The 16,414-nt window shown below is 40.6% G+C and overlaps 1 protein-coding gene and 3 gene segments (V, D, J or C); 1 reads left to right on the top strand and 3 right to left on the bottom strand.

Annotated features, from left to right (window-relative positions):
• Positions 1 to 12,770, bottom strand: part of LOC122105764 — a 152,857-nt gene extending 140,087 nt beyond the window's left edge. Inside the window, 3 exon segments of the C gene segment in view lie at positions 10,517 to 10,522; positions 12,282 to 12,579; positions 12,684 to 12,770. Of these exon segments, the coding sequence occupies positions 10,517 to 10,522; positions 12,282 to 12,579; positions 12,684 to 12,732 (353 nt within the window).
• The window catches only part of LOC122105767 (cationic trypsin-3), a 229,544-nt gene that overhangs the window by 29,479 nt on the left and 183,651 nt on the right, over positions 1 to 16,414 (top strand). The window lies entirely within an intron of this gene.
• On the bottom strand, positions 3,727 to 5,235 carry LOC122105778. The segment is given in 2 exon segments: positions 3,727 to 4,692; positions 4,807 to 5,235. Coding segments are annotated over 2 exon segments (399 nt in total).
• On the bottom strand, positions 15,538 to 16,281 carry LOC122105831. The segment is given in 2 exon segments: positions 15,538 to 15,944; positions 16,055 to 16,281. Coding segments are annotated over 2 exon segments (456 nt in total).

The following is a 16,414-nucleotide window of genomic DNA, read 5'->3' as shown; positions in this document are numbered from 1 at the left end:
AGGTCATTGCTGATCCTCCTCCCAAATTTGTTTTCTGATAGACTATGACATATATATATATATATATATATGTGTATATATATATATATATATACACACACACACACACACACACATATATATATATATGTATATATATATATATATCAGAACAGGGGGTCTAGAATTGTTGTTCCAACTACTAAGTGGAACTACAGTGAGCCCAGAATATTGGCATGGAAAGGTGAGGAGACAATAAATGAATTCTTTGTGTTTGAGTTTCCCATTGTATAGAAACTCGATGGGTGAGAAACAGAGAAGCCATTTTGAGAGGTCAAATTGGGAGTCTCTGTTGGAGAGCCAGCAACTACAGGTGGACTCCTGTCTTAAAGAGCTGCAGCTGCCTCCAATACACTTAACACTGTTAGAAAACTGAGCTGTGAGCGTAAGAAAGTAAGGAAAGAGCAGAAAAACAATCCCAACCAGCCATATCAGCTGAAGTGGGATGCCATGGTAACTGGAGGAGAACCAGGGGACACGAGGCATTGTAAAATGGTGCTTGAGCTGGTCCGAGCCTAAATAGGGTTAAAGCACGGGTCAGGGTCACAGGAGCTTGAGGGTCTTGAGAGTTCAAGGCACAGGACTGACAGGTCCAGTAACCTATTGTCCAAGTCCCCACCCCTGCCTCTAGGAATTCAGGCATGCTCATCACCTGGGAGTGGTACTTCACCTTCCTCCACCCTCAAGACAAGATGGCACCAGTTGAACTCAATTCCCTACCATCCACTATGCGACCAAGATGGCGCTGGTTAGATCCAGTATCCTTATTTCACCATGAGTTGGAATCAGTTTGCAATGTCCAAGTGGACATTTTTGATTTTTGTCAGTATATAAGTTATGAAAGAGTTATGATAATGGACAGGAAAGCTGAGAGGAAAGAAAACAATACGAAGGGAAACAAGAGACAGAGGGAAAATACTCAAAAAAATCTAGCAGATAGGCAGAATACAATTGAATGGGATGGTTCAACAAGAAATGTACTCATTACCTTACTCACGTAACTGTAACCCCTCTGTACAGCATCTTTACAATAAAATAAAAATTTAACAAAAGATTGGAGGGAATTTCTACACAGAGGAGACTATTGATAAAGTGTTCATGAGAAGCAGACAATGAAACTCACGAAAAACTTTTTTTTAAGGAAAAATTAGATGCGATAGAGCCACAAAAATAATTGAGCAACAATAACAAAAAGAATGCCAGGCTTCTTTGCAGACAAAAGCAGGTAGAAAATGAAATGAGCTGGATTCTCTCTTTCTGAACAGTCTCCTGGTCCTGTGGCTTTCTTGCTGAAATAATCAGAGCTTCTATGACAAGAAGTCAAAGCACCTGGTGAAGCCTTTAGCTTGGATCTGAGCCAGACTTTTACCCTCTGGCAATCCTAGATTAACTGTTGTGGACTTTACTTGCTCCAAGGAGGGTCCTCACAGAAGAAGAACAGGGATTAGTCACTGGCTAGAAAGGGGATATCTCTAAGCTCCTAGCTTTGGCCCCATTTTTGACAGAGAGAATTATTTTTTTAATTCAGTATATCCAGATATTAATGTAAATCTACCCACTCTTGTAGATTAAATTTATCTGAGCAGAAAACAAAGTGTAAGAGAGTAGATGGAGGATTGGTGGCTTTTATAGATCACATTCTCTACTACTTCCTCTTCTGAGTTAGAGTTAAGGAAATGTACTTAGGGTGACGTTTTAGAAAACAAGACAATTTGTTCTTATGTACACATAAATAAGTACTGAGCTTGATCGGAGCTCAAAGGAGCCGAGAAGGGGCAGACAGGATAAGGGGCTGTCAGCAGTAACTGAATGGAGATGAGAATGTTGCATAATGGGTGGAGAACTATTATTAAAAAGACCTATGAAAGTCTACACTGTATTTGATCTCATAGGAAATGGTTTAGCATTCAGAAGTCAATGTACTTCATTAGAAGAGTGATGAGAAGTAATCATTTGACTCTATCAATATGGGCAGAGAAACATTTTATAATGTGTTACCAGTATTCTAGACAAGTGCTTTCCCAATGTGATAAAAGTTATTCACAAAATTTTTATATCAAACAGCCTATTTAATAGCGAATGTGGAATACTTTCCTCCTGTAAGAAGGAAGAAGCAAAGAAGAAACTGATATTTCAGAGGATAGCTATTCAACATTGTGCTGGAGATTTCAACCAGTGTGATAAAACCTGAAATAGAAATAAATTTTAAGATAAGAAGGACGAGTAAAAGCACTGGTTACAGATTACATGGCTGTTATAGAAAACCCTAAGGAATTTCTGAATAACAACTGTTAGTAATTAGAGAATGTAATTAGAGGATTTTTTAAACTAATTCATTGCAAGTAATTGAAAAACTGCAAAAAAAATTAGCAGTTTCAATGGTATCAATAATGAATCACTGAGAAATAAGTTTGAGCCAAATGTTCAGCTAGCTTCAGTGATTTTCTGTCACTTCTAACCTGCAGCATCCCCTGCTTCCTGAGTTGGTTCTGTGATGGGTTTGTGCACTGGGGGAAGGAACACTGCAGTGTTGTGAACTGACCACTAGCACATGGGTGCAGGGCTGAGTCTCCTGGTTCAGAGGAAGTGACTTCCAGGCTGCAGGGGAATTGGAGGATGGGGCATTTAGCGGAGAACTTATTCTTGGCCATGTCTGTTTGTTCAAGAATTGGCTGACTTTAAGCCAGGTGTCAATGGATCAAGCCTGTCTGTATTCCTCCCTACTCAGGAAGCTGAGTTCTGAAGATCCCTGTTCAAAGCCAGTTCAAATCCCAGGTCTCCCCACCCACAACAACCCCCCCCCCACACACACACACACACACAAAACAATTTGCTGACTTTGGAAAGAAATCAACAGCTGAATGTCTTTATTCTGGTACTGCCGATACCAACAACAACAACAAAAAACTTTGGGGGGTGCAATCATCTTGGTTTTCTGTTCTTTCCCTTGGACGAGATGTCTTGGAATCTGTATAACTTGGGCATCCAAAAAGCCTAGAAGAAAAGAAAACAAACTAAAGACAAAAACCATGAAAGATACTGACTAGGAATAATAATAATAATAATAAAGCTTGGGTCTTTGATTGGAAAGCCCAAGACACAGAAATTCTTCTTGTGCTGTTCCCGAGAGACAGACATCTACACAGCAGAAGAGGCTGGACACAAGGCCAGGAGAGGTAGCAAAAGGGTGATGTGTTTTCATTCCCCATCAGCAAGCTCCCTATGATATGATCTCTTTCCAAACACATTATCTTAAAAGACTCATCATTTTATCAAAAGGGAAATGTTTACCCAGAGTAAACATCAGTAGTTGATGTTTTAAAAGTTTTCTGTATCAATTTTCACAATGCATAGCCATTGAGTATATATTTTAGAGAGTCCTAAAATAGATACAATTTATTCATAAATACAAAAATATAACAAATTAAAACCTTGTGTTACTGCTGGTCAATGATTACACAGTTAATGCCTTAGAGATATTCTTTCTAAGTCCCCCCGCTCTGTGTTTTTATCTGTCTCTTTCTCATTTCCTGTCAAATTCTTTCATTTCCTGCTTAAACTGTCATGTGTATCTTTATGTTAATCACTGCTAATGTCTGAGGAGAGAGTGAGAGAGAAAGTAGACTGTCTCGAATATACTCACACTGCTAAATTGGCAATCAACTACAGCTCTGGGTATGTCTCATAGACACAGGTATGGGGGGAACTTGATGCCCTTGTGTGGGATACGTCAGGCTTATAATTTTGAAATACCTGTGGTGGTATTTAGATATGTAAAGCTATCATTGTCTCAAATCACTAAAAAGTGGTTATGCAGATCCATGATGGACTGTGTGTTTTAGTGTTGACAAGAACTGGAGGAAAGTGTGTGTGTGTGTGTGTGTTCTCTGAGAAACTGGATAAGGAGTACTGCATGAACAGACACAGGAGTTTTCCACTCACTTTAAGAGGAAAATCTAAGATGCAGATTGTATCAATAATCTACTCTCATCAATGTAATTTTATGTACACAGTAAGAGTCAAGTGCTGCATGAGGACCATGGTTGGATCATTACTCATCTGGGCTTTCTATTGAGGTTTTAAACCGAGGGGGTAGAAAGATCAGTCTGCTCTTCATGAATACAGTGGTCCCGTGCCAATGGGATTGATGTTCTTTGTTGAAACTCTTACTCTCACCCTGAGAGCTACATGAAAGGAGATGACTTAAAACATCATCCAGCCTTGTATGAAGACTCCCTGTGGCTTGCTCCAGCACCAGTTAACTGCTATCACGACCGGTGAAGCACACCACTGGCTTCCTGAGTCAGTGTGTGATGGGTTTGTGCACTGGGGGAAAGGAACACTGTGATGCTGTGGCCTGGCTGCTGGCACACAGGTACAGGGCTGTATCTCCTAGGTCACAGGATGGGATTTCCAGGTTGCAAGGGGACTCGGAGGGACATGTAGCTGAGACTCGCCCCTTGGCTATGTCTGTTTCTTTCAGAAGTTGACTATTCTGAAAGTATACCAACAACTTAACCTCTTGCTTCTTGTTTTGTTGATACCAATGAACATAAGCATGTCCTTGTATGGGGTTACAATCCATCTTTGCTCTTTGTCCTTTCTCTTTGACCAGATGTCTTGGGGTCTGAGTAACTTTGGCATCCAAAGAACCTGGAAGAGAAGAAGACAAAGGACAAAACATATGAGGTGATACAAGGCAAAGCGCTCGTTTCTGGGGTTTGCAATGCTTAGGAGAAAGGTTCCTCTTTTGTGCTCAGGACTCACCTGCCCCCAAGAGACAAAGGGTTACACAACAGAGGAGCCCGGAGCCCATGGTCACACTGAAGTAACAAAAGGATGATGCGTTCTCATTTCTCAACACCAAGCTTCCTGTGACGTGATAGTTGGTAGATTCAAAATCTCCATATTACTGCTTCATGCTGCTGGCCAAAACAGATGCCAAGGAAAAAGATTCGGTGCCAAAAGAACAAAACCTATAACTGTTTAACATTTTATTTATTTATTTAAAAGCAATATCTATATATACATATAACAATATACACATACAAAGTGATAAAATAAGCATGACTGATATTTTATTAATTTTAACATATCTTGTGTTTTCACTAAAATTAACTGTACACACATATTTTTGACAGCTATAAAATTTAGTACTGAAGTAAAAATTTCATAGTACGCTGGTCAGTGATCTCATTTTCAGAACTCTCTCTTGTTCTGTGTGTGTGTGTGTGTGTGTGTGTGTGTGTGTGTGTGTGTGTGTGTGTATCTCTGTTTTCACCTGCATCTCTATGGTAAATACTGATAATATCTTAAGAGAAAGAGACAGAAGTTGGCCAGGAGAGATAGAGAGAGAAGGAAGTAAGGAGAGAGAAAGTGTGTTAATCTATTTAAAGTAATATAGTGAGAAAAATTTAGACCTCCAGAATATATCGTAAGAAGGTATAGTTACAGTAAAGAGGCTTAGATATTTTTATGTGAAACTATAGGTTTACAAAGCAAATTGGAAGAGTCCACCAGTGCTATATAGATACATAACATACAAATATAGTCATCCACATCTCAACAGTGACGTTGCTGAGTGTACAAACCTGGGAAGTGAGCATATGGACTCATGAAGGAATAAGTACCAGTGTGCCAGTGCTGTCAAGATTCTGGGAACAATTGTACGTGTTTTCAGAAGTGTTTACAGAGAACTAACTGTGCATCATTTGGAAGTGAGCCCCGATGGAAGGCTGAAAAATGGAAAGCTTCGTTCATTTTGAACTGAGTGGAGAATTCTCAGAGGGACGATTGCATCTAAACCAATACTCGTGTGATTGTTTTGAACACATGCATACACAGGTACAGGCAGGTGTTTGATGAGGTCACAGTTCATCATTCTTTCTCTGGAGATTTTAAACCCAGTCATCAAGACAGCCAGCATAGTCTTCTGAGTATGGTGGACCAAAGCCAACCAAGTTAATGATCTTTGATAGCCATCTTATTCTCACCCCAAGAGCTGGGCAGAAAGGAGAAAGATGGTTTACATACAGAGACAAGAATGAAGCAGACAACTAGGGGGAAAAATGAGAGGACAGCCACGCCAGCCTTGGGCTTACCACTTTTGACTTCTAGACTCCCCATAGCCTGCTGTGAAATTCCACCATGCTGCAGTCAATTCCACCAGCTACAGTTAATTTCTGTTGCTTCCCACCAACCCGCTGAGTCCTCTGCTTCCTGAATCGGGTTGGTGGTGGGTTTATGCACTGAGGGGACGGAAGCTTACAGGGCTGTGGATTGACTGCTGGCACACAGATACAGTGCTGAATCTCCTGGTTCAGGTGACGGCACTGTCAGGCTACAGAGGGATTTGGGGGGACATTCAGCTGAGAATTGTCCCTTGGCTATATCTGTTACTTCAAGGACGTTTTTGTTCAGAAGGTAAAATAACAACTGAATCTCTTTGTTCTGGTTTTGTTGATACCAGTAAAGAGCAGTATGTCCTTGTTTGGGGGTACATTCCATCTTTGCTGCCCGGCCTTTTCCTTTAACCAGATGTCTTGGAGTCTGTATAACTTCAGCATCCAAAGGGCCTGGAAGAAAAGGAAAGAGGAGACTGCTCAGGAGGGAGAGTGACAAGGAACAAAGCTTGGGCCTATGGCTGGCAAGTCCAGGGCAAAGTTCTTCCTTTTGTGCTCAGGACTCACCTGCCGCCAGGAGACAAAGGGACACACAGCAGAGAAGCCTGGGGCCCATGGTGGCACCAACAGCAGGAGGGTGAGGTGGTTCACTTCCCCATCAGCCTGCTTCCTGTGAGGCGAGCCCTTTAACCACCGTCACCGTCACCCTGCTGCACATTACAGGAAGGACACGTCCCGACATTAGAAGGATGCTTTTATCCTTACTGACTCAACATCACTGGCTGAAGTCGCATTCATTTAAAAGCATTTCATATCTACTTTAACTGTAATAGACATAGTCCTTGTGGATAATAATCACATAGTTAATGCTTTAGTGACAATCTTTCAAGATCCTTACACACACACACACACACACACACACACACACACACACACACTATCTGAGCGATGCCAATGGAAGGCACTCTACCGCAGCTCAGTATGCAAAGCACACCATTGCTACAAGAATATATCACTGCTGGTATTTCAAATAGTGAGACCAAGACTCAGAGAGAGCCAGTTCTCTTTATATCACTTCTAAATGGACAAGTGCCCACAAGGAAGAGATGAAATCTCCTATTTCCTGGTTGGAGTCAAATTCAGAATGTCACATACCTCTGTGCTAGCTAGGAAGAGTTAGGAAAAGAAACACCTGAAACTGTCAGTGTTCATGGACTGTCCTGCTTCACTGATGAGTATTGTTGAGATGAGGATGCTCCAAACACAGGAAGGAGTTCAGATGTGAAGTTGTTTGATAAAATGTATTTGCTCCACCATTTGTATTTACTCAAGGCCATTCACATAATGGAGATGACATAGGACTACTTCTGTGGTTTTAGCAAAGGACCTCGGCTACCCTTTGTAGAATAGAGCCAGGGTTTGGATGACAGCAAAACCCGAACCTCACTCTTCTGTCTACCAGCTATGTAACCTTGAGGAAACTGCTTATCCTCACTTTGATTTTACTTTCTCATCTGCAAAGTGAGTAATGAGGTTTTCTCAAATGACAGATGGATGGACAGATAGGTAGATAGATAGATAGATAGATAGATAGATAGATAGATAGATAGATAGATAGATAGATAGATGGATAGATAGATAGATAGATAGATAGAAAGACAGACAGACAGACAGACAGGACAGACAGAGAGACAGACAGATAGATATGTAGATTAGAGAGAGAGAATTTATAATAATTCTTAACACACAGAAACATTTATTGACACAGGATTGCACCTATTAAAATATTTCCAAGCACTAAGAATTTGCATGAGTGTTGAATTCATTGCATAAAATGAGTTCTTCTCAAGTCTTGAGACACCTAAAAATAAGGACGTACGTTAAATGTTTCTTAACAAGTGATATATTTTAGATAGATGTTGTTATTTTATGCCTTGTCTCTGATTATCTGTAATAGAAGATACTTTCACGGTAAACGTTTAGTTGGAATCTGATGGCTTGGTAACTGATACTGTCTTTTCCTGGAAGAAAGGCAGAAGGTAGAGAGAAAAAGCTGGAGACAAGGAAGGAAAAAGGGAAGGAGAGAGGTAGAGAGAGACAGAGAGACAGAATGGGAGGGAATGATGTAGAGTGGCAATTATTAAGTGAACCCTGTGGGTAAACTCTGAGAAAGGATGCTAACTGCATGGTGGTTTCCCAGGTTTTCATTCAGGCCTCCGGTTCTCAGTTACACCTGCAAAATTAAGATTTCCTTCTTTGTTTGTTTTTTTTTGGGGGGGGGTGTCTAGTCATGGGGCCTGAACTCTGGGTCTGGGCGCTGTCCCTCAGCTCTTCAGCTCAAGGCTAGCGCTCTACCACTTGAGCCACAGCACCACTTCTGGCTTTTTTCTTTTTGCTTATGTGGAATTGAACCCAGGGCCTCATGCATGCAAGGCAAGTGCTCTACCATTGAGCCACCTTCCCAACCCCAGGATCTCCTTCTTTGTGCAGGCACTATCCACTTTTTTTTTTTTTTTACCATGACTTCACTTGTCAGTTTGATAAATGCCAAGGACCTTCTTTTTCAGACTAATATTTTGCAAGTATAAACTAGAAAATATTATAAAAAGAAAGCTATCTTGAAGTAAAGATATCAAAATATTACTTTAAAAGTCTGATGTATTCATACATCCATACGTATCTTTTAAAGCTGAATAAACAGAATATAGCCTGATACATCTGAAAACTGCAATTCAAAGTAGTGATGATAATAAATGACATTTACTCTATATGATGTAAATGAAATGAGGTTCATATAGCTGTAATGTGTGCAATGTGTATGCAAATATCTATGATTTATATTATTGATTCTGTCACAGATATTACTAGATCTATTATTATTACGTACTATATTTACCATGGAGGGAAAGGATTCATTCTCAGTTAGAGATTACTAAAAATAAAGATGCAGTTTTTCTATTTAAATTGGTGGATTCCCTGAATCTCTGTCTGCATCACTTGGCAATCCTGGAATCACAGATGAATATTTTCTCCCTCAAAAGAGAATAAGCCCCATGCTGAAATCCACAAAGAGGAAGTGTTAGGAAGTTCACAGATCCTTAAAAATGCTTTGCCCCTAGTGTGAATGTTAGATTGGTCAAAGATGTCAGAGGAAGATGACTTAAACTGATCACTGGTTTGAAGACTTAATCATGACAGATACTTACCTCGACTGTATTCTGGTTTTGGAAACATAGACTTTTCATAATTTTTCTTCCTGTATAGAAATACATAACATAATATAGTATAATATATAACTTCTCTAGTTAGATGATAGATAGATGACAAATAATAGATAAAATAGAGAAACATAGACGATGGATAGTAGATAGATGATAGATAGATAGATAGATAAATAGATGATAGATAGATTCCCTCCATTGTCCTCATTATTGATACCATAACATCACTACCACCACCAGCACCATTCATTATCCTCAGGTCCATGTGATAACAAAGGGCCATTTATGAAGTACTAGCATCTTTTTTGCATGAAAGATGTAAATAGTATACCAAGAAATTCTGTAATAAACAATAACTTCCCCAAAATAGAACCAAGAAAAATAACAACAAATGATCCCTTGCAATTATATGTGCTAACACTTCTGAAATGCCTCTGATCTCCAACATATGGTATGGCAATATAAACACTATTCTTGACAGAATGGTATGCAACTCTATAGAATTCATGATTCCTGTGCTGGGCAGCCATGGTGGCTCATGTGTGCAATCCTAGCTACTCAGGTGGTGGAAATTAGGAGGCCTGTATTTCAAGGTCAACCAGGGCAAAAAGTTCGTGAGACCCTTCTGACCCAGTAAGAGTTTGAAGTGATGGCACTCATTCATTATCTCAGCCACATGGGAAGAGTAGAAGGTTTGTGGTTCAGGCTAGCCTGAGCATAAATGAGAAATCTAATTTCAAAAATAACTGAAAAAACGAAAGGATTGGGGTCATGGTTCAAGCATTAGAACAACTGCCTACCAAATGCAAGGCCCTGAGTTCAAACCCACTACTACCAAAGGGGGGTGGGGTTGGATATCCTTGCTTTGTTCATTGTTAGGGAGTGTCATACTCTAAGGAGAACTCTAAGGAGTGGATCATGAAGAAGTTTATCTTGTTTAACAGATTTTTTTTCTCTAATATTATAGGAGATTTCATAGTTAACTGTCATATCATACCTCTAGTGTGGTAGTTATCCACCTGAATTCCTGTGGACTTTATTTAAGTGAATTTTCAGAGCAGTTGCAAATTCACACAAAACCCAAGTAGGAACTCCAGTTCCTTGGCAGCCTCATGTTCCACAAGCACAACCTACCCCCTGCTGACATCCTATGTGGTGGAACTACAATCCTGACAAACGGTGCCCTCTAGAGGAACACACAGGTAATGCATAGATGTGACCAACCAGAGCAGCAACACCAAATTATCCCCTTCAGATCATGTGCTTAAATGTAAAACATGCCCTTACTTTTAATTTTAATCAATCAATCAATCAATTAATTAATTAATGGCTCAACTGGTAGACTACCAACTATGAGCAATTTTGTTTTCCTAACAAATGTGCGTGCTTTGAAAGGGAACTTGAGGAAATTTTGTTTTTATTTATTTAAGTTTTATTTTAAAGATGATGTACAGAGGGGTTACAGTTACATGAGTCAGGTAATGAGTACATTTCTTTTTTAACAGTTTTACCTGCTCCCTCATTTTCTCCCCGTTTTCCCCCCTCCCAAACCTCCTCCCTCCCGAGTTGTGTAGTTCATTTCCCACATTCCACTATGTTTTCCTGAGCATACTTTACCTCTGACTGAGCAGTGCTAACACTTGGTTGGTGTGAGGAATAGCTCATGTCATAAGCTCTCCTGGGACCACTGGCTATCCCTGGCTTTCTGGAGTTTCTGAGGGTTTTTTTTGTTGTTTGTTTGTTTTGTTTGTTTGTTTTTTGTTTTGTTGGTCATGGGCCTGAAATCTGAGCCTGGGTGCTGTCCGAAATCTGAGCCTGGGTGCTGTCCGTCAGCTCTTCAGCTCAAGGCTAGTGCTCTACCACTTGAGCCACAGCACCACTTCCGGCTTTTTTTTTCTGCTTATGTGGTGCTGAGGAATCAAACCCAGGGCCTCATGCATGCAAGACAAGCACTCTACCACTGAGCCACCTTCCCAGCCCCTGGAGATGCTATTTTTATGTAATATGCTGAGATAGAGGCATCAATTATGAAGTGCAAAGATAATGTTGCATAGAGTTCATGGGAAATCTTTGCAGAAAGATTCAATGTATCAAGAAGGTTCAATGTATAAATTCCTTATGGGTGTTAAAAGTACAATTGTAATAATGTGGTTTAAATTAAATTTAGAAAAATATGAACAGATTAGGTGGAAGATCTATGTAATAGAAATGACAAGCCCATGCTGAGAAAAATCTGCAGACTTCAAACAAAGCTATAGGGGAGCTGGAGGAGAAACTGAAGCTGTTCTGTATCGTGATTGTCATGGAGATTCCATGCGTGCCAAATTCACCAAATTCTATTGAAATCTACACTCCTATGGGTGATATGTTACACGTGTTTGTATATCAATAAAGTTTTTTTTTAATTGTATGATTTAGAATTCCAGAGGGCAGGAGTGGGATGAGCTTCTAGAACGTTTTTATGGCAGGGTGGACTATGAAAAGCTCTCATCGTGTATCTCTGAGCATCCTTGGCTCCCATTCCTGGAAATATGTTGGAGCAGATGATCAAGGTCCAGGTGAAAGGCACCATTATCTGCTTGTCCTGCCATTCTGTAACGCAGAGATTTACCAAGAGAAAAACACTGGGTTTCATATTTTTATGAAGTTGGTTAGAAATTCATCATGGCCATTTACAGAGACAAGGGTGGGGGGAAAGAGAAAGAGAGAGGGAGAGAGAGAGAGAGAGAGAGAGATCTTGATCATCTTTGCCTAATCCTCAGCACAATGGGGAGTGTGGGCCCTCTTTTGTTTTTCTCTTCTTTCTCTTCCCTTTCTTACATAACCACTCCTTTTCCCGAGCAGGCTCTCCATAATGAGATAATGCATTTGTGTTCTAAGAAAAGCCACCATTCAGCACTGTGTACTGCTGGCACAGAAATACAGCGCTGAATCGGCTGGCTCAGCGGACTGAATTTCCACCGTACAGGGTTTGTTTTGGGGGCACTGAGGTGAAAATCTCTCGCCAAGCACTTCTGTTTTCTCCATGATATCCTCTTTATAAAGGTAACCGAGAAACTTGAGTTCCTCATTTGGTTTCTGACGATACCAATAAACATAATCATGTCCCTTGATAGGGACACACTTTAGCTTTGCTTTCTGCTCTTTTCCTCTGATCAGATATCGAGGTCTCTGGATGACTTCGGCGCCCGTGGAGCCTGTGGAGGAAAAGAAAGTGCTGGAAAATAAAAGGCCAGAGGTAATTTGGTATTTCAAATACAAAAGAATGTGCTAAAACTGGAATCCAACCAGCAGGACTTACCTGCTTCCAGGAAAAAAAGGGCCACGGAGCAGAGAAGCCTGAGACCCATGGTGTGTTCAGGGAGAGAGAAAGCAGTGGCAGGCAGCCTCCCACCCTCCTCAGATGACCTTCTTGTCACATGATCACTTCCCTTCGCCTCTCCCCAGCCCTCACAGGACATGGCATCACATAGGATGTGGGAGGTCAGGAGCTGTCTTCCCTGGAAAAAGAACAGGGGTTAGTTTCAGCTTGCACATATTTTTTTTTTATCTTCTTCTGAGACTCTTGCCGTTCTTATTTCTTTGTTTAGTTTTGTTTGCACCACTGGAATTTGAACTCAGAGCACTTGTAGTCAGGCTCTCTGCCACTTGAGCTACATACCTAACCATTTTTGCTTTATTTTTTTTTAAAGACTATTGTCATTATGTAGGAGTTACAGTTACGTAAGTCAAGTAATGAGTACATTTCTTTTTGGGCATTGCCACCCCTTCCCTCGCTCTCTCATAGCTGTTTTTAGTTATTTTTCAGGTAGGATATTTTTATCCTGCTGGCCTTCAATTTGAGATCTTTCTGCCTACAGCTTCCCAAATAGTGTATTGATTGAGATGAACTCTAGGTAATTTTTTTGTGTCAGTTGTGGGGCTTGAACTCTGGGCTTAGGCGCTATCCCTCAGCTCTTCAGCTCAAGGCAAGCACTGTACTGCTTGAGCCACAGCGTCACTTCTGGTTTTCTAGTGGTTTATTGGAGATAAGAGTCTCACAGATTTTCTGCCTGGGCTGGCTTTGAACCGCAATACTCAGATCTCAGCCTCCGGAGTAGCTAGGATTACAGGCGTGAGCCACCAGTGCCCAGCATGTAAATAATTTTTCCCCCCTGGGCTGGGCTCAAATTATGAGCTTCCTTATTTCTGCCTCCCACATATCTGGAAGTACAAGTGTGAGCCACTCTGCTCAGCCTTTTTACAGTGTTGTAAAGACACACATTATTTACGTATTTGCTTCTTAAAGCTGTCAAGTGGCCTCTTCCTTTCCATCAGCTCTTGAATCATACCACTCTATATATTACTCATATAGACAAGCATAATTCTAAACAATTCAATCTCACTAATATCTAGCATTTCAAAGTTTTTGCCATAGTCAGAGCATCACATGGTTACTCTAAAGAATGAAATGTAAGACTGTACAAAAGTATCTATGGAAATATGTAATGGGTAGGGAGAAATAAAGAAATAACGAATAGGGAGAAATAATGAGGTCTTTGTGCCAATCAATCAATGTGAGATGGAATCCACCTGAGAATTTTCTGTTCCATGTTCCTCTTTCAGGTTGATCATTCTCTCTCATAGCCAGGCAGTGGCAACTCTGACAGATTTCATTTTCACATTCTTTTCATCATAGCCTTTACCAGTTTTGTGTGAATCTGTAAACTATATACCACTTAATGTTGTATGGTGCTTAAGGGAAATCATTCTGTCAACATTTTCCTATGATGTTATTCTTTTCATCGTAATTTATGATGACACATAATTCTAGACAATTTGCTTTTATTAGTATTTAATACTCTTCATATTCATTTACTTTAATTTATTGTTCTTAATTTCATATTCCTCCACCCTTCATTTTCTGTGCTACTGAAAACCTAATTGAGTTCTTGAGTCTCTGGCAGAGAAGCTAGCTTCTTTCTCCCATGCACCTTGTGTTATATTGAATACACAAATGGCATTGGTGAAACTGGAAAGATTCTTGTTATTGGGTTCATTTATTCTTGATTGTAGTGTATATCTTCACGGATCTCATATTTCCAAAATGCATTCTTCTAAAGCATAAATAATTTATCAGCATTCAGATTTTGTTCTTTCCTCTAAGAGATTCATTTCAAGGGTTTTACATTTCATATTTTGTGTTATTGCTTATAAACAATCTTCTATGTGTATGTTTAAGCAATAACTGTTGCTAATATGTGTAAATAAAACTATTTTAAATGTATGTTATATCCTGTGTCTTGCTATGTTTACTAAATTCGTCTATCAGTTATGAAATGCTTCTCTGGATGTTTTTGTTTTTTCAAATTCATCACCTGTCAAAAGTTACTTCCCTTTGTTTCTTCCTCATGATCACCTCTTATACTTTTTCTCTATCTGTAGATGCAGTGTGGTGTGTAATAGAAATGATGGTGTCCTTTATTTACTCACGTGTCCCTCTAGTGGTCAAAAGGGGAAAATTCACCGATACCTACTGTTTCTCCATGCCATTACCTTGGTGAGGTAGAGTTCCATTTCCACCATTCAACACAGTAGGAAGAAACCTCAAGTGCCAGAGAGAAAATAGGGAAGACACAGCACTCGATGTGGTAGCTTGGTTCATATTCCATAGAATTCTTACTAGTAGTTACACCATCACATTCACTGCTCACGTTTTGTTTTGTTTCCAAATCTCTTAAGCCTGTGACACTCCTGTGGCACTTGTCCGCCAGGTGACATCCTCATCATCATTCAAGTTTTTAGCTAACTTTGAACTTTTTCCTAACTTCTTTCTGCCCTTCCTGATGCCACCAGGTAGAACTGTTCTCCAACACAGTTCTCTAACACCTGTAATGGATGGTATTGTACCTGTTACTCCATGTGTGTGTGTGTGTGTGTGTGTGTGTGTGTGTGTGTGTGTGTGTGTGTATGTGTGTGTGTGTTTCAAGGTGTTCTGTAAAATAGAATAGAGCTTGGGCTATAGAAGAACCTCTCCCTTCCCGCTGTGTGCCTCCTCTTTTTTTGACTTGTTCTCATACATGTGTGTAGGTGCACTTTTTAAAAGCCTGACTAATGAGTAAGTAAAGTTTATCAGCACCCTACATAGTGTACTGGTGCCAGCAGCTATTTTGCTTTCAATGTCTGGCTGAGGGGGAAGGAAAGGCAAGGCAGGCACCGAGAGGCTGGAGGGGGAAGCAGGGAGTGTGAACATTTATGCCCAGAGAGGTGGTGGCTGTGTTCCACTGTGCCCTACTGCTGGCACAAAAGTAAAGAGCGGTCTGATTCTTTTGGGCCAAAGTCACAGTGAGAGGGAAAAGTGGCTTTTTCTCTCGAGAGACATGGTAGCCTTCAGCTAGATCTCCCTTTTGGATCGCCTTTACAACTTGGGAATAGTAGATCAGTCTCAAGCCATGTCCTGGGTCCTGTCTGTACCAGTACATGGAGTCATGATCCAAATTCTGTTCACATTTCAGAGTTGCACTCTGTTCTTCCTTTCTGAGCAGAAATCTTGGTGTCTGAATGATGCCACACTCCACAGTGCCTAAGGAAGAATGAGAAAGAGTCTGGAAATAACCCAGGAGGGCAGTTGATGGGGAAAAGGTAGATGCGCATCTTTAGGACAGGACCTTGCCTCCTAAACCCAAGACTCACCTACTCCAAGGAGACAAAGGGCCACCTGACACAGGACCCGGATGCTCATAGTGGAAAGGGGATTTCTTTGGCTCCAAGAACTGCTGGAAGAGAAACAGAAAAAGAAGGCTGGCTCGGAGGCTCGTGCTGGTGTAACCCGGGAAGACAGGAAGAGGAAGAGGCTAGTTTTGTAGGCTGGCTCTATGCAGATGTACTGGCACCTCTCATTTGTGCTGCAAGAGCACTGAGAAGCCGTTCTCTGGTGGAGCTCCCTCTGCTTACTTACTTTTACCTTTCCCATGACAGTAGTGTTTTAAGCACTCTACATCTTTTTTGTTTTGCTTCTTAACTCCCCCCTGCTGCCCCCTGTGGGTAGGAAGA

This window comes from Dipodomys spectabilis, unplaced genomic scaffold, assembly GCF_019054845.1.
Source record: "Dipodomys spectabilis isolate Male_0828 unplaced genomic scaffold, ASM1905484v1 ptg000034l, whole genome shotgun sequence".
Taxonomy (NCBI): Eukaryota; Metazoa; Chordata; class Mammalia; order Rodentia; family Heteromyidae; genus Dipodomys; species Dipodomys spectabilis.
Note: the sequence above shows the minus strand (reverse complement) of the source record. Positions and strands in the feature narration are given on the sequence as shown.